This window comes from Schistocerca americana, chromosome X, assembly GCF_021461395.2.
Source record: "Schistocerca americana isolate TAMUIC-IGC-003095 chromosome X, iqSchAmer2.1, whole genome shotgun sequence".
Classification (NCBI taxonomy): domain Eukaryota; kingdom Metazoa; phylum Arthropoda; class Insecta; order Orthoptera; family Acrididae; genus Schistocerca; species Schistocerca americana.
In genome coordinates this window covers 622,921,589-622,941,726 of record NC_060130.1, presented here as the reverse complement: position 1 = coordinate 622,941,726, position 20,138 = coordinate 622,921,589, and the positions used below count along the sequence as shown (strand labels likewise).

Sequence of the window (20,138 nt, the reverse complement as noted above, 5' to 3'; positions counted from 1 at the left end):
AAGAAACAGCTGCACCACCCAGTTGCTGAGCACACTGGCCAACACAATGTCCTTGATTTCAATGATTCATTCAAAACATATGCCATCTTCTGTATCCTTCCCATCAACACCAGTTTTTCCGAATTGTGCAAATGGGAACACTGCCTGCAACATATCCTATGTTTTCGTAACAACCCCCCCCCCCTTCCATCCCCGGCCGCAACATTCGTTAGGCATTGTCCTTTACCCACCTGTCGTCCCCTTCCCTGTTCCCATTCCAGCATTACACAGCCCTCTGTTCCACCATCACACTCACCGTCCTTTTTCTTATATCCGTTTCTGCTGCCACTGCCGCTGCCACCCCCCCCCCCCCCCCACTCCTTCATCTAACCTCCTGATTGCACCTAGCTGCCCTACCCCATCCACACCTTGTCCCTGTATCCCACAAGCAGCACTTTACTGTCCCCCACCCTACCCTGCTATCCTTTCCTCTCCCCATCCCAGCCTCCTCCTTACCCCCACCACCCAGATTGCTTCTCCCATCTTGTGCTGCTGCTCGCAGTCTGGCCTCGGCAGCCAGAGATTGTGGTCATGTGTGAGAGTTGTGACCCTGTCTGTGTGTGTGTGTGTGTGTGTGTGTGTGTGTGTCACTTCTTATGTAACGTGGAGTACTCATTGCTACTCAGAATGTTTTCTAGGTGTTTCATCACGCTCGCTGTAAGAGTGTATTAATCGTGCCTCTTTTCTGGCTCAGTTTGTGCAAGTATTGGTTTGTAAGTGTCTGTTTTCGATAAACACTTTGTCCCAATTGTTAACCATCTCTCAGGACCAGCGGATGTAGAAAGTGTAATTGTTGGTCCTTTTCTACCTCCATGGTAAATTGTATGTTGGCATCAAAACTGGTCAGGTGCCTTAGGAAGTCACCGAGCTGTACCTCACCATGTCTCCACATAATGAAGGTATTGTCAACATATCTGTATCACACTTTAGGTTTGCAATGGGGGGAAGTCCAGTGCCTGTGCTTTGAAATGTTCCACGAAGTTGGCCATCATTGGACTAAGTGGACTACCCGTAGCGATGCCTTCCAGCTGTGTCACTCTACATGAACTAGCTCGTGCCGAGACATACATGAAAGAGCTTGGTGATGTGTTGTGAGAAAATGGAACTGATATATTCCAGAGCAGTGGTTGTCAAACTGCAGTCTGCAGGCAACATGCAGCCCACCGTCAGGTCTCAGCCATATTTTATAATTATATGCTTTTAGCAACAAACAGCAGGATCCAAAAAAATGTCGGCTAACATTAAGAGTTTCTTAACAGTGTGTTTTACATGCTCAGTAACAAACAAAAATACTTAGATGGATGGTAATATTTTACGATGTGTATAGTTTTGATGTCAATGAAGCCGTTAACTTTGTTAAGTTTGCCACCTATGTCAGGATCAGAGTGATACGTAATGCAGCCAGTGCAGAGTAAATATAAGTGAGAGGGGGAATATTTTATCGTGTGTCTTCCAGTGCTGACAACTCGAGCATGTGCAGCTAACACAGATCAGCTGCTGTGGTATAAATGTCAAATGGAAGTAACATGGTTTTGTGAATGCGCTTTATAGAAACTCATCTCCAGGTGTGGTACATATTTGTAGCAAGTAATATGAAATCAAATGAGGCTGTTGTCATACAATGCAATTATTAAAAGAAAAATGACATTCCGGACATTTAGTGAACATTTGTAATCATATCTCATGTTGGAGTTACTATATAACGTACTAATTTATGTAGGTTATCAGTTAATAATAAGATTGAAGGTATGGTAAAGTGGCTAGGACAGGGAAAGTGACCATTGCATATCTATTGCCCTGAACAGCGCTGCTGCCTGCTGAGAATTTCGAATATAGATTGCCATATTTGTCAGTGAGATTGACAGAGGAAGCTAGTTGTTTCTTTTTTTTTTAGTAAAACTTTTGATTTTGAGTCTTCTGATCTAAGGTATTTTATTTATATTATTCTTTTTACTCACTTGTATGAAGAATAGTTCTTTACGATATCAAGATTTAAACCTCTTTTTCCCCTATAAATGTAGTTTCTTGTTATATCAGTTTGATAGTTTCTTCTGTTGATCACTAATGCCGACGTGGCATCCACTCGGGAAAAGTGACAAAGATGTTCACCCCAGTAAGGGTTAGTTACTTCCAAAGAACACTTAGAATACAATAGATAAAACTGACATCTAAAGCCTTTTATATACAAAGCTGTCATCAGTTCTATCCCTTTGTGACAATTCTAATTAAGTTATTTATAAACGGCTCTGTTGCAGTCACTTAGTGTCCTTTTGGATACTAGGTGTGAAGGTGCCTAGAAAATGTGTCCAGAAATTGGGAAAACAAACATGAGATCCTGTTGTGATGGCAATGGCCACAGTACCCTCTTAGGTACAGAAAATTGCTCACTATGTAAGTGTTCAGAAAGATGCATGTGGTTCCAGTATATTATTTTTTTTCTCACTTAAAAATATTTGGTGTGATATAATATGTAGATTCAAAACGGGTAAGCTTGTACCAATAACCATGGTTTGATGAAAATTGCATTTGTCTTTGAGTATCCACTTTACCACCCACCACCCCCCTTCCTATGCAGCCCGAGATGTCACTCTAAGCCGGTCGGGGTGGCCGAGTGGTTCTAGGTGCTACAGTCTGGAACCGCGCGACCGCTACGGTCACAGGTTCGAATCCTGCCTTGGGCATGGGTGTGTGTGATGTCCTTAGGTTAGTTAGGTTTAAGTAGCTCTAGGTTCTAGGGGACTGATGACCTCAGAAGTTAAGTCCCATAGTGCTCAGAGCCATTTGTCACTCTAAAATGTGAATATTGTCTCATAAGGAAGAAAATTTGATGACTGCTGCTCCAAAGAATCCGAGTGGCACTTCGGTAAACAAAGGACATCAAAGCTAACCAAACTGTCCTTTGGTTCAAGTTTGTTTTTTCAGCTTGTCTGTGAAATGTCCCCAAGTATTTTACGTACATGTCAGTCTTTCCTTCTTGCAGATGGAGCATAGGGGCTGTGGGGCCAGGAGCACAAACTATTGGTCTTAATGGAACATTATTCATACAGAGATTTGGTAACCCATACAGTTGAGATGGTAGGGCTTGTGTGTTGCGCAGGTTGCTCTGTGTGTCCGCAGAGAGGGAAGATGCCGTGATGAACTGATTCGTATTCTGGGAGATCCACTGTGTTGGATCTGTGCTTAGATTTTGGTGTGTCATCCGGATCTAATAGGTCCCGATCTTCTGCTCATAATCTTTGGTCTTCATTACAAAGGTCGCATTTCTCTTATTGGAAGGCGATACCAGTACACTCTTGATAGCTGGTAACTCATCTTATCATCTTTTTTGAGGTTGCAAGATGATGGTTCTGCTTGCCACAGTATTCTGGCAGTTTCAGTGCATATTTCCTTAGTTCTTTCACAAGAAAGGTTCTGAATGGATGCTTCAGTGTTAGCAATGATATTCTCCATAGGTATAGTTATCTGATGATATTGAATTCCCTCCTTTTTGAAGGACAGACTGTTTCTCTTCTGTTAGTTGTCGTTCACTGAGGTTGACCACTATACGTACCGCACAGAATATGAATCAGTTAATCAGGACATCTTCTCTTTCAGTGGACGTACAGAGGAACCTGCGCAACACAGAAGCCCTCCCACCTCAGTTGTATGGATTACCAAAGATCCATAAGAATAATGTTCCATTAAGACAATGTTATAGTACTCCTGGCTCACTGATGTATAAACTGGCAAAACTTAGTGTGTCTGCTCCAGCAGCATGTGGGAAAGACTGACACATAAGAAAAGACTAAAGATATTTCATTGAGAAGCTGGAAAAAACTAAAACTTGAACCAAACAACATCCTGGTTAGCTGTTCACCAAAGTTTGTTTACCGAAGTGCCATTCAATGATTCTATGGAGTATCAGGTCCACTTTTCCGCAAGACGTCACCAAGCTCTTTCATGCATGTCTCACCATAAGCCATTTCAAGTGCAATGACAGCCGGAAGGCATCGCCATGGGCAGTCCAGTGGTGGCAAACTTCTTCATGGGACATTTTGAAGCATGGGCACTGGACCTGCCACCTTGTAAACCTAAGGTGTGGTATAGATATATCAACGATACTTTTGTTGTGAGGAGCCATGGTGAGGAACAGTTTGGTGGCTTCCTAAGACACTAAAGTTTCCATGCAAACTTAAAATTTACCATGGAGGTAGAAAAGGACCAACAGCTACCCTTTCTAGATGGGCTGGTCACAAGGGATGGTGAAAACCTGGGCCACAGCATGTATAAAAAACACACATATGGGTCAATACCTGCACAAACAGCCTAATTTCCATCTGAGCCAGAACAGAGATACGATTAATACACTCATAATGCAAGTGAGATGAGTGTGCTCCACAGCACCACAAATGGAAGATGCAACACTCAGTGTTCTGAGGAGTAATGGGTATTGCAACAGTTGCATAAGAAATGTCACAGAATCAAACACTTGGTGAAGTGACATATCAGAAAAAGGAGGATTAGGTATGTCCTTTCTACTATACATTCCTGGAATGACGGACAGAATCGGCCATATATTGCTCAAATAGTGACGAACATCAGAGCGTCTCAGATCAGCAAAGGAGAAAAGGACTATACTGCTGACCATGTAATTGTGGAAAAGTCTGACGGCATAACTGAACAATAAGTCAACACCAGGATCAAACATAAGTGGCATTACAGTTTTGGGTGGTCGTGCGGTAGTGTTCTCGCTTCCAACGCCCGGGTTCTATTCCCGGCGGGGTCAGGGATTTTCTCTGCCTCGTGATGACTGGGTGTTGTGTGATGTCCTTAGGTTAGTTAGGTTTAAGTAGTTCTAAGTTCTAGGGGACTGATGACCATAGATGTTAAGTCCCATAGTGCTCAGAGCCAGCCATTTGAACAGTTTTGGGGCATGTACAGAAATCAGCCGTGGCGGAGGACGTACTGTGCAAGACTGACCATCTAGTAAAATTCGCCAACACTGGCAGCTCTTTATATAGAGAAGGGCTATCGCAACCACTTCTTCAGGGAAGCAATAGAAATACACAAACATAATAGTTTCAACAAAAAAGAGGAAAGCCTCAAGGTGAACAGATCCTGGATTCCCATACTGAAGGTAGCAAGGGGAGAACGCAGTGGTAATGACCACGTAAAAGCTCTTGGATGTTGGTGCACCAGCTACATAAAATTTGCGGCTGCAGGCTCGAATCAAGTCCGCCACTAGCAATGGAAGATAAAGCATTTGATAATGCCAGCCACTTGTGCTGGCGAAACATCATAAAAATCATCAAACGAACGTCGGCCGAAGAACCCAAGACAAAGCCAATTGGCAGTCTGTCGATTATAGGAATGTAACAAAAAAACCAAAACCCTAATTTTTTTGTCATTTAATGTAAATAATGCAGGAAATACAAAAATCGCGTTGTTATAATACTAGGATAAACTTAGTGATAAATTTTCTGAGTGTTGTATATCTTGAAGCATGTTCCATACACAGTCTCGGAATGTGGATACAAAATTGCTGCCATGAGAGGATAAGTGCGTAACTATGTGAGACTGTAGAACATGAAAAGTGCAACTCCCGCTGTTTCAGACGGGAAAATAGTGACTGCCAATATTCCAGAGCAATAGAAGTGTATTAGATGGGAAAATCACCACTTCTGTTATGCAAACAGAACAGACATTGTCAGGTGTAATGATCCTTGACTCCGCGAAATTGTCAGGAAGTAGCTGAACGCTTCACTGCATTGCCCATGGCTGGAGGGTTAAAGGAAACCTTTCATTTTACAGCAAAAGTGAGACAGAAACTTTAATGTTCACAAATAGTGTTTTAATCAGCAAAGGACAGCTTTTTCTGCTGCTTTTCAGGCTTCAGATTTGTACATTCAAAACTGCAAATTACAAAAAGCTTACCACATGAGCTGCAGAAATTGATTTCCTAACTTGAAAAACAGGGTATAAAACTGACATTTGTGAAATAAGTGTAATGCATACACTCTGATTAATGTAACAGCCTGTAGAAATTTGTCAAGTGCTCTATTCAGTTTCATTTCATCTTTTTGATTTTGTATTTGCAGTGGACAGAATTCATAAGTTAGGAATAAAATTGTAAATCTGAAATCGCTTAACTTAAATGTTTAAATGTGGAATGTTGGGATTGATGATCTCATTGTGAAGAAAATAGTAATGTTTGACATATCTCTTTTTAATAAGTGTATTCTGCTGTTAACACTACTTACTTCATGTATGAATCAGAATTACTACTCAGAAGCATTGGAGTGTGTTTTGGAAAACTGTGATTTTAATCTAAATGAGTAATGGAACTTTTATTTTGATGAAACTTATTTTGTAAAGAATGTAAATAAATCTCAATGACTGACTAAATTTGTATACTAAGTGTAAATTTCAGGTCCATTCAGGAATTTTAAGATTTTGTGTGTTTGTAGCTATTTTCTCATCCTTCTGTAGTACCAGTGGTAGTTTAGACAGGCAGTGTGTGATTAATAGTACCATTAAACCTACATAACATCAAATATCCCATCTTATGAACTATCATTTGCAATTGTTAAGTGAAACACCATGTATATATGCTCTAAATTGCACTAGTACATGGTAGATAACATATATTGCTGATAATTTTGATTGTACTGAAAAATGTAATGTCAGTAGGTTAATGTTGGGGAAAATGTAGCACATCAGTTAGAACATCTTATCGTTACCTGATGACTGAATTAAATTAATAGTATAATTGAAATGTGACGGTGCTGATTCATTTTGGTTAGTCTCTGTAATTTCCATCCAGAACCTTTAAGTTGCCGTATTGCTGGTGAGCACTGGGAATTGTAATAAAAACCTGTTGTGTAAAATGTACATTAAACACTGAACAGCATTTTGTAGACCCATTTTATATGCACTGCACCCTAAGAAAGAACTATAACTGGATCAGAATAACAAAGTGATTTTCAGCTATTTGTTTACAAGACAGCTAGCATAGCAACAACAAATCAGAGAATGAGTTTGGTTACGCTGTGTGTTCTGTTCACTGATGTCACATCGCACCACTACCATGGCCCCTAATGTAACACTTGTTTCAATTTTGTTGTTTGCATTGTTTCTCTGTATGACATTATTTAACATATCAGAATGTTGTAAACAATTAAAAATGGGCACAAAAATTAGACTTGCCTTCTGTCTAAACAGAGTACTGCCAGGCAGCATTTGGGTGTATCCAGAATGGATGTGCCCATCTGTTGCTGGTGCAGCCATATTGCGTGTACAGGCAAATATTAACAAACATTGCCTACTCTCATGCTGGACTGTCGGTCACTTTATTGTGATCACTGTATACAGCTGAACATTGCACTCAAGTTGAGGTCATTGGACACTGAACACTAGCTGACCTGGATAAGGGTAGATGATGCAAGGAAGCAGGTATACTGTGTTTGAAAACTGTTGTCATATTTTCTTGATGTAATTTTGGGAAAGCCAAGGAAAACTGAAACTGAGCTGTGTGGATGGGAATGGGAAAATTTTGTCAAAAATGTGTGCTAACTTTACCATTTTGTCTTGCTTCTCTGCATCCTAAAATGTAATTAAATGCTTATTGACGGACTTATTTTGGGATTCTCTCCCAGATTATATGTTCATGTTATATACATTGCTGGACATTTCCTTGTAGATATGACAGCAGTCTTAATAGTTTTAATGCCTAGGTATTTACATGTATGTGTACCCTACTCCATTATGTGCCTAAACATACAGCAATGCACTGAATACTAGACATAGAGGTCACATTAATGTTTTGTCACTGTTGTAAGACAAGTATCATAGTTCTGACTATTATTAAAATACAATGAAAGAGGCTCTCTGTAATTGAAGTTAATGTTGCTTGAAGTAAGACTTCATGAACAGAAGATTTTAAGGATTTTTTCTCCCCCCCCCCCCCCCCCACCCCCCACCCCGGTGATGGGTAATTAATCCTACAGTAACAAATCATTTATGGTTTCAGTTGGAAGCTTTAGGCTTAGATCAGATATGTTTCATTAAGAGGTGTGTGAGATCTTTTGGTCTTCAGTAGTAATGAAACATGGTGAATTTAAATCTGTGTGAAGATACAGTGTTTGCACAATATTAAGTGGGATAAAATCTGAGTACATTTAATAAATTCCTTGGAAAGTGTCACAATAGGTAGAAAATCTGAGTCTATAGAAAGTTTTGACAACAAAGAAATTGTGTACACTGGTACTTAAGACAGACTTGCATTGCTTTAGTTTATCACTATGGAAATATATATGTTGACTAATTGTGTAACCTATTCATTTGGTTAAAGTTTCCAGGGTTTAATTACATCTGAGCTCATAATTCTAAACCCAAGAATTGCACAAGCATTTCTGTAATTTGCATCACACAGTAGTACACACTATTGCTGGTGGTCAGTAGTGATCTATTACGCATTTTAAATGTAGTGTTGGCAAAGTATTGGGAGGACAGCAAGATGTAGTTTTACATAAATGGCCATGGCGGTGTTACTCTAAAACGCATTTTACTTATTCAGACCCTTTTTTTTTCCATACCATGGTCTTTGTACCTTATTGAGATATGGGTGGCCAAAATAAACCTTGCCTAAAAGCGTCTGATAACACAAGTTACCTTAGGTAATGAGTAGGAGAACTGTTCTTTGTAAAGTTACTGCAAATGACCCTGCTGATATCCATGCAGTAGTCTCTGCTGTTTTGATTATAGTGTCTCTAAATGCCAGTATTTGAAGGCAATAGTTTTTGTGGCTGGCCTGTAGTTTGCAAATAAAGAGTTAAGACTCCAGGAAATGGTCACAGCATTTCTGTCTTTATCAACAGTTTTGGGCACCTTGTCTGTCTCTTTTTGCGTTTACCTCTTCACTGTGATGGGAAACTTGTTACTGCTTCCTTGTCATAGTTGCTCTTTTTATATTTTAAATTTCTTTTCAACTATGGCAGTTTCTAGTTGCAAGTAGTATTATCGGTGTCAGTATCATTCCTAGTATTTCTGCTTCCATCTATTTACATGTCATTTAAATTAAAGGATTCGAGCTATGACCATTAATGTGGCTGGTTTGAGAGCTGTTTAAAAAAGGGTATCACATTCACCATTGGCTGTAGAAATTAATTAATATCACTATTGCAGTTTTGGCCTTTGGGCTATTTTCGAGTGGTACTGCAAAAGATTTTACTTCAGTTCACGTCAAATTTTACAATCCCCTGACATGTTGGAGGATTGAAAATGGCCCAGTGAAATTAATAACTTCTTCAGTCGACGGTGAATATTATATCCTTTAAAAAATTCTGTGTGACTGTGAACCCTGACCATGAGAAGTTAATCAGGATGAAAAGTGTTAATTCATTTTCAGTACATCAGTACTTTTTCTGCCTGGGAAAAAATGTTTGATGTTGAAGAACACTACCTGTTTGAGTCTTATGGAAACAAGCAAATTTATTTTCCACGTATATTTTTTAACCTCCATTAATTAAACTCACGCTTCCGAAAATAGTTTTCAAAGAAGGTTTCATATGAGACGTGTGGATTTCTACATGCATTCCTCTACGTTCAGGTGATGATCGTCGTTCCAAGAGAATAGTTGGAACATAGTCCAGCTGACCAGATTTTTAAAAGTTGTCTCTCTGTCCAGTGTGTCCTCCTGTAATATGAAGCAAGTTTCTCCTCTGATGTGGATAAGAATATTATGTAATGTATCTTTAGTTAAATCTTTCACAAGTGTTTGTGTGTCTTTGATGCAGTAATGTAATATAATGGTCATGAGGACGTTTCAGTGTGAGCCGAGATTATGAAAAATACACTTAATTTGCATACCACTTGGTTTACCCACTCTGAAAAACAGTAATTGTAGAAATTTAGATGAACACATTGTATTTCAGATGTGCAAAACACCATAAGCTCTCATGAGATTTGTATGCTAATGCCTCAGAAGAGGGAACTAACATTCACCTGAAATTAACTGCACTGAAAAAATATTTGCTATGAGGAAGTTCAACAAATTGACTGCTGCATGAATAGTGATAGATGTTTCACTGCCAGACCATGGCATCAGGCATGATGCTCCTCTGTGGCTGCACAGTGTCGGGCATAATACTATGCCATGGCTTATAATGTCCTCGTATCATTCAACATGTCAAACACTGTATGAAAGTATTCAGAATTATTGTTATTATTAAGAGTAAAGTATGCCTCATGATTGTGAGTTGCTAACTCGGGACATCAGAATTGCCAAAAATGTATGAGTGATGTATTTCACAAAACAGATGCAGTGCAGTCCCTTTAGGGGATCTTGCAGTTCTGGTGATGATGATGATAATAATAATAATAACAACAATGTAAGGTTACTAAGGATGGGGAAGGTTTCATCTGAACACTTGTTTTGTGGATTAAGTTTCTTTTCAGATCTTCTTGTGAAATTGACTTTATTTCATGCAGTTCAGTTTTGTAGGTTTCTCACAGGTGAATAACATACCATACAATGACAGGTGTAGGCCATAATCTTTAATGGATGGCTATTTCACTAGAAAACATTAAACTGGAGTGATATATGGAAAAGAAAGGAGTATGTCCTTATTCCACCCAATAAATGTTACTTAAAGTGGTACAATGTTACATATGCCAGTTTTGTGTTCTCATGTACCTTGCAGAATTTAAAGGTAATTAACTGCAAGGTGAACATAATTATCTGTTGCCTAATCAATAAATTTACTGTAAATTCCAATTTGAGCTTGAGCAGTGAAGCTTTTGACTTATACGGTCTCTGGAAGTCATTAAGTAACTGGATACCCATTCCGTTGCAATAACATCTTTAAGTTGTGAATGACTTGTATACACAATATGGCTGAAACAAATGTACATTGTTTTCTGTTTTCTTATTTGAATTTCAGCTTATTTTGTTCTTGATGATGAAATGGGAAATCAGTGTCTTAATGCTGTACTGAATACACGTCTGGTCCAAATTACGCCATATGAACAGAACCTAATTACTAGCATATATAACTGTAGCCACAGATCTGACTCCACTACAGACATTTGATGGAGAACAAAATCAGTTGGGTTAGACTAAAACTGCAATATATAGGTATTTTATTAAAAAACTTTAAGTAAAGCAGCAGGTTAAGAATGATGCATGTGAATTGCAAAGGACAGGTGCTCTTTAATTACTAGTACAGAATACTTTGCACACAGGCCTTGTGGAACTGCATCCCCCATCCTGCCAGTCTCTACAGCATTTTATTTTAATGCCAGGGGATGAAATAATATACATAAAAGTCTATAACTTACTATGTTAATTCAGGCTGCTTTTTGAGTCTGACAAGATTGTGCCTTGATTGAAATTAATAATGTGATACATATCTGCATTTTTATAATGTTATTTTTCCTGTAAATCTTTGAAGTATTGTAGAATAATAATTATTTTAGCAGTATTATTCCTAGATATGACTGTGATTTGATGTACGTTGTATAACTGCATTATTTAGTCATAATATACAGTGTGTAACGGGTATAAGTGAAGATATTTCTGTTGGTGCCTGAGGACTGTGTATTGAACATTACAACAGTATTTATGTCATTTGCAGACCAATAATTATAGCTACTACAAGTCATATGTTTTTAGGTTGGGTAGTACCTCCAAGTACATGTGGCAAGAGCAAGCCATGAATGCTTATTTTCCCCTGGGCAGCAGGTCAGTTGTTGAAGCAGAGATGCAAAATAGTTAGTCTGTACTACAGGTGTAGTCCACTGAAGTGGTGCAGTTATGACCATGCAGAAAACATCAGGTTGTAAAGTTTATGATGTGCCTGTGGAGAAACTGTTGGAGGCAGAGAGAGAGAGAGAAGGTGTAGTCCACTGAAGTGGTGCAGTTATGACCATGCAGAAAACATCAGGTTGTAAAGTTTATGATGTGCCTGTGGAGAAACTGTTGGAGGCAGAGAGAGAGAGAGAGAGAGAGAGAGAGAGAGAGAGAGAGAGAGGGGGGGGGGGGGGGGGGGGGGGAAATGCTGATGTACCACATATAAAAATATCTACACCTATACCCATAACGCCCAATATTACTGTCACATTTTTGTCATACTGGTTGCTGACAACTAAAACCAGTTCATATAGAAGTAAATGTTTTAAAAATAAATCAGTGTTTCTTAGTCACATTGAGAGAGATGCAGTGCCTGCTGTCTCAGTGATTGGGTGGTGTTGTCTGTTCTTAGTTCCTGCCCTAAATTTTATAAAGTGCTGCTGTTAGTACCGAAAAAAGATAAATCTGACAATACTTTGCAGTAACTGTTCAGTTACCAGAGGTTCCATTGAATGAAACTTCAATTGGTTGTAGTCAAATATTGTACCTGTCACAAAAAGTGGATAAAAGAATGAGATTTAATATCTTGTTCCCCTTTTTATGTGTATGATGATACAGTTTCTATTTTTGTATAGACTAATATATCAAAAAAAGTTTGATACAGGTTAAATGTAAATAAAATTTAAATTTTATAAGCAAACTGTGAGCTGGATTTTATTTTAGACTAGATGCTTGAATTTGTAATTAATATTTGTCACATACTAGAAAGGATGTTCTGCATATGCTTTTCCCAATATGTCTTAATGTTACATGTGCTTGTATTTTTGTTGTAATAAAGAGATCCTCTCCAAATTTATCTTCTTCAATGCAAAGCCATCACCTTTTATCCCTGTTGAAATCAAATAATAACCTTGACAGCAGTTTTCAAATTCATAGATAACATCATTGTGTACTAAAATTGAAACATGAGACAATTTAATGGATGAATTACAGTGTAGAACCCTGTATTAGCTGTGTGACTGTTAATCGTGCACTTAAAGATCGCAAACCACATCTATTTGGATCCAACAAATAATGATGAGTGAGCTTCTTGTACTGTTTTTCAAAGTTAGATATAATTTTCCATCCTGCGCATGTTTAAGAGATTGTGTTCTTATAAACAATGTGTCATTGAGTATAGAGTGCCTGTCACGTTTGAAGTTACAGATTTAACACACTGTACTGAAAGATACATATTCCTTGTATAATTCAATTGCCGTTTATTTTTTTTCTGTTTTTAATTGGTGGGGTGGGGGGAGTCTCCAGTGAACTGATACATAAAATTAATGACTCTGTGGAAATAGGAACATTGAAAAACATAAAAAAAAAGAGATACAAGCAAGTAAATGTACAACCAAACCAAATCTGCTGAAGGACTTACATGTAGATGAGTCGTTACAAATAATTACGTGAAAAGGTTACCAGTCCACAAGAATTCTCTCTGACCCTTAACTTGCATTTTTAGTCACTTGTAACTGAGTTTCTCACTTTTTCCTAAAATGTAAGCATCTGAGTGAAATGGGAAACTAGACTTAAATGAAATGGCAACTTTTGCCAGTATGTAGAAGTAAAAGTTCAAACAGCCAAAATCGCTTCTGTACAGCCTTTTGTGATGACCAGTTTCCGCAAACTACCTTACCATCATCAGATCTTCTGCACTACATTTCACTGAATTGTGACCAAATGCATCTTGCATTGTATCATATCACAGAACAATATTTCATGAACATGAGAATAACTGTATATCAGCAAGTCAAGCATAAAATAACTATTATGCAAAACAACATACAAATTGCACTGATGACATACAGTAGCAGAATGAAGATTCATTCTGGCAATGTACAAACATGAGCTTTTATAATCAGTGTAATATGTACTTTGTTTTATGTAATAGTTATTTTATGCTTGACTTGTTGATATACTGTTGCTCTCATGTTCATGAAATATCGTTCAGTGATATGATACGATATAAGATGCATTTAGTGAAGATTCAGTGAAATCTCGTGCGAAAGATCTGATGATGACAATGTAGTTTGCTGAAACTGGTCATCACAATAAAGGCCGTACAATAGTGATCTTGGCTGTTTCAAATTTTACTTCTATTTCTGTATGTATAAAAACCATTAGTTTGCTTTGGAGCTTCAAGTGCTGAGGGAATTTCTTCCCAGACTGCATAAGATATGTGACTAACTGCTCTGTTACTTTGAAAGTTGGAATTGCCCATTCCTGACACAATTTCAGCACAAGAACATATGAACTGTTCATAAACTGCACTGTTCCAAATACTGCCACTGTTGGGGTAAAAGCCCCTATAGGAACTCCTTTATGATCTTCTGCTACCATATAAATTGCTCTTTTTCTTCAATAACAAAGCTGAACACTTGTCTCCTGGCACTTGACACATTTTATGTCAAATTTATTAAGTTGTTATTAAATCCTACATCAAACGTTTTGCATTTTTTTCATACATAATTTCAACTTGAAGTTGTTTTTATGAACAAAATGCAGCTGTAGGATACATAAGCAAGAGAGATCAGCTTTAGATGGTAGTGGGTCTACCATGTGAACTTCAAAATGCTACTCTTTATGTATGTCCTTAATTACAGGTCAGAATGTACATAACATTTTATTCAAAAATAGCCTCCTCCTTAGCCAAAGTAACATATGACCAAAATAAAAAAAGATGTGAATTACAGTTGAGACTAATCACAACCCCTTACCAAACTTATGAGTGTTACATTGAAAGACAGCAAAATTACACATGTAAAAAGAATCTAATTATAAAATTTATTTTTAAGTTGTGTTGGTATCAGTTGATGTCCTCTGAAGGGGATTGTTTCCCCATTCTGAGTAATCCACAATTTATTTCAGAACAATATTCAAAGAGGTACATGAATTCTAACTAATACATCAATCTTGGCATTAACATATCAGTAATCGTCTAACTGATGTTTTCACCATTTGACTGTTATCTTACTCCTTCTATTGCAATTTTGGCTTTGTAGCCATTGTCAAGTGAGACATTATTGTTCTTTAGAAATTAGTTACATTGCACGCTGTGATACATCTCACGATCATCATTATTTGACCACACAAGGATCACCATTTTAATGCCACTTACATGGTATGTCAAAGCACAAAGTAAAAGCATCATGTGGAATGTCAACAATCTTTCAGTTGCAGTTGGGTATGCAGGAGGAATAAATTAACAATCAGCTGGTGAAAGCATAATCATTTAGACACTAATAAGAAAATCATACAGCAATGTAAGTTTTGAAACATAACTATGCTCATCTCCTTTCACACAGTTTTATGTAAGTAATTATCATCACAAGTACTGAATACAAATAAGATTTTTTTTTTTTTTTTTTTTTTTTTTTTTTTTTTTTTTTTTTTTTTTTTTTACACACATGTTCAAGCATAATTACTTCTTGGTTTGAAGATGACATCCACTGAGCCATCAGGAAAAAGTAGGGTTTCAAACACTTGCTCAAGCCGTTTGCTACTACTCTGATACTCCAGTTTGAATTTTTGTAGAATATAAAATAAAATTAGGTAGAGATCTTGTTCAGCAAACCGACGACCTTACAACAACAAAAACTGTGTTAAAATACATCATAAAAATATAAATACTTATCATTTTATTTATTAAATGCCTATATGTCAGATTTTATTTTCAGCAAACTCAGAAATGCTTAGTTCAATCAAGTTTCACATTGTCTTTTCTTGTTTGATGCATTTATTATCTATCACATTACACTCACCTATTTTACCATAAATTTTTATTTATATTCACGGGCAACTTGTGATGAAAAACTATGTAGTGATATAAAATAAATGAAAACTCTTCTCCACCCCCAGATGAATAGCTAAAATACTTTTAAGAGGTGAAAAAAACAACTACTTTCATTTCAGCACCATTTCACTCATTAACTAAGTTGTGAATTTTTCAAGCATCTGCCATAATGTCAAATAAGTTATTTGATTTCTGATTACCTGGCAATATTGAATTGAGCCTGCTGGTTGAGGCATCCCTCATGCAAAATTATATCGTGTTAGGGTTGTAGCAAATCTCCATTATTCAATAATATGAGTCCAATGAATCAGCAATATTTAGTTTAATTTATTTGTTTCACACAGTTAGAAAACTGTAACTTGACGAGAATGTGAGTAAACAAGTAACTATCAATCATAAAGGCAAAAAGAAAACATAAGACTGATAAGATGTGTCTGCAGTTCAAAGAACATGGCCAGCCCCACCACAGGTTTGACTCAAAGTCACTGACCAGCGTCCTCATTTTTCTATCATTCTACAGTTATGTCCAGTGTCAGCAAATATGCTGGTTTTACTTATTTGAGTGATGCCATCAGTAGCTTGTAGTTATACATCACCTGTACTGTATGCTCATCATGCTTGGGAACTTTGAACAGCCCAGAGTATGATGGTTGTAATGCACTGCATCAGTTCTTAACACTACATCACAGTACTTTTCAAGATCTTGGATGGCTGGACTCTGATTTGGTGCAGCAAATGTGGCAGCTCTGCCTCTACTGGTAGCTGATGTGTTGAAAAATACTCTGACAGTAGACATAATATTCCTCCATAAACCATTTCTGCTGCTGATGCTCCAATCTCTGGCTTACACACTGTGTGGAGACACATTAACACACTTGACAATGCAGAGGTCCAATTGTTTCCATGACACATAAATGCAGCATTTAATGTTCTATGCCAGGGCTCTACCATGTCATTGCTTGCCTGGTGGTAGCTGTTTCTATGGTGGTGCTGGAACACACAACTGGGACAGTGATAACTCGATATGTCATTCCTGATCTGTAGTAACACGAGCTAAGCAGCCAAAACGAGATATTTGGGTGGTTAAAACAGTCCTTGCTGTTGTCTCTGCAAGGTGTCACCAATTGGAATCGCCTCTGCCCACTAAGTCTATCTGTCAACCTTAGTAAATATATAGCAATATCCTTCTGATGGCAGTAGCAAAGCCACAGTAACTACAAGGGCGTGAGAGTAATGCCCTGTTGTTTCTGTGAACTCTCCCTGTGGCTTGTGCACATTCCTGCTCTCTTTACAGTGCTGACATGCTACACACAGATTAGATTAGATTAGATTAGATTAGATTAGATTAGATTAATACTAGTTCCATGGATCATGAATACGATATTTCGTAATGATGTGGAACGAGCCGAATTTTCCAATACATGACATAATTAGGTTAATTTAACAACATACTTAAGTTAATATAACAACTTTATTTTTTTGTGTTTTTTTTGTTTTTCTTTATTTTTTATTTTTATTTTTATTTTTTTAATATTTTTTTTTCTTAATTTATATCTAAAAATTCCTCTATGGAGTAGAAGGAGTTGTCATTCAGAAATTCTTTTAATTTCTTCTTAAATACTTGTTGGTTATCTGTCAGACTTTTGATACTATTTGGTAAGTGACCAAAGACTTTAGTGCCAGTATAATTCACCCCTTTCTGTGCCAAAGTTAGATTTAATCTTGAATAGTGAAGATAATCCTTTCTCCTGGTATTGTAGTCATGCACACTGCTATTACTTTTGAATTGGGTTTGGTTGTTAATAACAAATTTCATAAGAGAGTATATATACTGAGAAGCTACTGTGAATATCCCTAGATCCTTAAATAAATGTCTGCAGGATGATCTTGGGTGGACTCCAGCTATTATTCTGATTACTCACTTTTGTGCAATAAATACTTTATTCCTCAGTGATGAATTACCCCAAAATATGATGCCATATGAAAGCAATGAGTGAAAATAGGCGTAGTAAGCTAATTTACTAAGATGTTTATCACCAAAATTTGCAATGACCCTTATTGCATAAGTAGCTGAACTCAAACGTTTCAGCAGATCATCAATGTGTTTCTTCCAATTTAATCTCTCATCAATGGACATACCTAAAAATTTGGAATATTCTACCTTAGCTTTATGCTTCTGATTAAGGTCTATATTTATTAATGGCGTCATACCATTCACTGTACGGAACTGTATGTACTGTGTCTTATCAAAATTCAGTGAGAGTCCGTTTACAAGGAACCACTTAGTAATTTTCTGAAAGACAGTATTGACAATTTCATCAGTTAATTCTTGTTTCTCAGGTGTGATTACTATACTTGTATCATCAGCAAAGAGAACTAACTTTGCCTCTTCATGAATATAGAATGGCAAGTCATTAATATATAATAAGAACAACAAAGGACCCAAGACTGACCCTTGTGGAACCCCATTCTTGATAGTTCCCCAGTTTGAGGAATGTGCTGATCTTTGCGTGTTACGAGAACTACTTATTTCAACTTTCTGCACTCTTCCAGTTAGGTACGAATTAAACCATTTGTGCACTGTCCCACTCATGCCACAATACTTGAGCTTGTCTAGCAGAATTTCATGATTTACACAATCAAAAGCCTTTGAGAGATCACAAAAAATCCCAATGGGTGGTGTTCGGTTATTCAGATCATTCAAAATTTGACTGGTGAAAGCATATATGGCATTTTCTGTTGAAAAACCTTTCTGGAAACCAAACTGACATTTTGTTAGTACTTCATTTTTACAGATATGTGAAGCTACTCTTGAATACATTACTTTCTCAAAAATTTTGGATAAAGCTGTTAGAAGGGAGATTGGACGGTAATTGTTGACATCAGATCTATCCCCCTTTTTATGCAAAGGTATAACAATAGCATATTTCAGTCTATCAGGGAAAATGCCCTGTTCCAGAGAGCTATTACACAGGTGGCTGAGAATCTTACTTATCTGTTGAGAACAAGCTTTTAGTATTTTGCTGGAAATGCCATCAATTCCATGTGAGTTTTCGCTTTTAAGCAAGTTTATTATTTTCCTAATTTCAGAGGGAGAAGTGGGTGAGATTTCAATTGTATCAAATTGCATAGGTATGGCCTCTTCCATTAACAGCCTAGCATCTTCTAATGAACACCTGGATCCTACTATATCCACAACATTTAGAAAATGATTATTAAAAATATTTTCAACTTCTGACTTTTTGTTCGTAAAGTTTTCATTCAATTTGATGGTAATACTGTCTTCCTCTGCTCTTGGTTGGCCTGTTTCTCTTTTAATAATATTCCAAATTGTTTTAATTTTATTATCAGAGTTGCTGATTTCAGACATGATACACATACTCCTGGATTTTTTAATAACTTTTCTTAATATAACACAGCAGTTTTTATAATTTTTGATAGTTTCTGGGTCACTACTCTTTCTTGCTGTCAGATACATTTCCCTTTTCCGGTTACAAGATATTTTTATACCCTTAGTAAGCCATGGTTTGTTACAAGGTTTCTTACGAGTATATTTAACTATTTTCTTGGGGAAGCAGTTTTCAAATGCATTTACAAAAATGTCATGAAATAAATTATATTTTAAATTGGCATCAGGTTCACGGTACACCTCATCCCAGTCTAACTGCTGTAGGCTTTCCCTGAAATTTGCAATTGTTAAATCGTTAACTGAACGTACTACTTTGGAGGACTGTTTAGTATTGCTGAATGGAGCTATGTCATATATTGTAACTAGCTGTGCACCATGATCAGAAAGACCATTCTCAACAGGCTGAGCATTTATCTGGTTAAACTTATCTTGGTCTATAAAGAAGTTATCTATCAGTGAGCTGCTATCCTTTACCACCCGAGTAGGAAAATCAATAACGGGTGTCAAATTGAAAGAACCGAGTAATACTTCAAGGTCATTTTTCCTATTACCCTCTTTCAGAGAATCTACATTGGAGTCCCCACAAATAATAATTTGCTTCCCCCTGTCTGACAGATAGCACAACATGGAGTCCAAATTTTCCAGAAATAGATGAAAATTTCCTGATGGGGACCTACATACAGTTACAATTATAAATGTGCCTTTATTTAATTTAAGCTCACAGGCACATGCTTCTATATGTTTCTCTACACAAAACTTTTTTGTTTCTATACTTTTTGCACAATGATAACTTTTGACATATATGGCAACTCCTCCTTTCTCCATATTTTCTCTCATTACATGTGCAGAGAGCTTATAACCACTTACATTTACCTTATCCATATCAGTAACAATGTGATGCTCAGACAGGCATAGTATATCTATTTCATTCTCAGCTTCTAAATCTTCTAAACAAACCAGAAGCTCATCTACTTTATTCTTTAAACTCCCAATATTTTGATGAAATATACTTACATTATTTTTAATTA

At 37.0% G+C, this 20,138-nt stretch overlaps 1 protein-coding gene across 3 annotated transcripts in view; it reads right to left on the bottom strand.

Annotated features, from left to right (window-relative positions):
- Positions 1 to 14,669: 14,669 nt before the first annotated feature.
- The window catches only part of LOC124555532 (probable cytochrome P450 CYP44), a 260,162-nt gene continuing 254,693 nt past the window's right edge, over positions 14,670 to 20,138 (bottom strand). Inside the window, exons 10-11 of one of the 3 annotated variants that reach the window (XM_047129487.1) lie at positions 15,299 to 15,489; positions 14,670 to 15,257 (exon numbers count right to left, since the gene is read on the bottom strand). In XM_047129487.1, coding sequence (XP_046985443.1) covers positions 15,320 to 15,489 — 170 coding nt within the window. In that variant the 3' untranslated portion in view covers positions 14,670 to 15,257; positions 15,299 to 15,319. Of the gene's footprint in view, positions 15,490 to 20,138 lie in introns of all 3 variants that reach the window. The other 2 variants (XM_047129488.1, XM_047129486.1) reach the window with 2 other exon arrangements.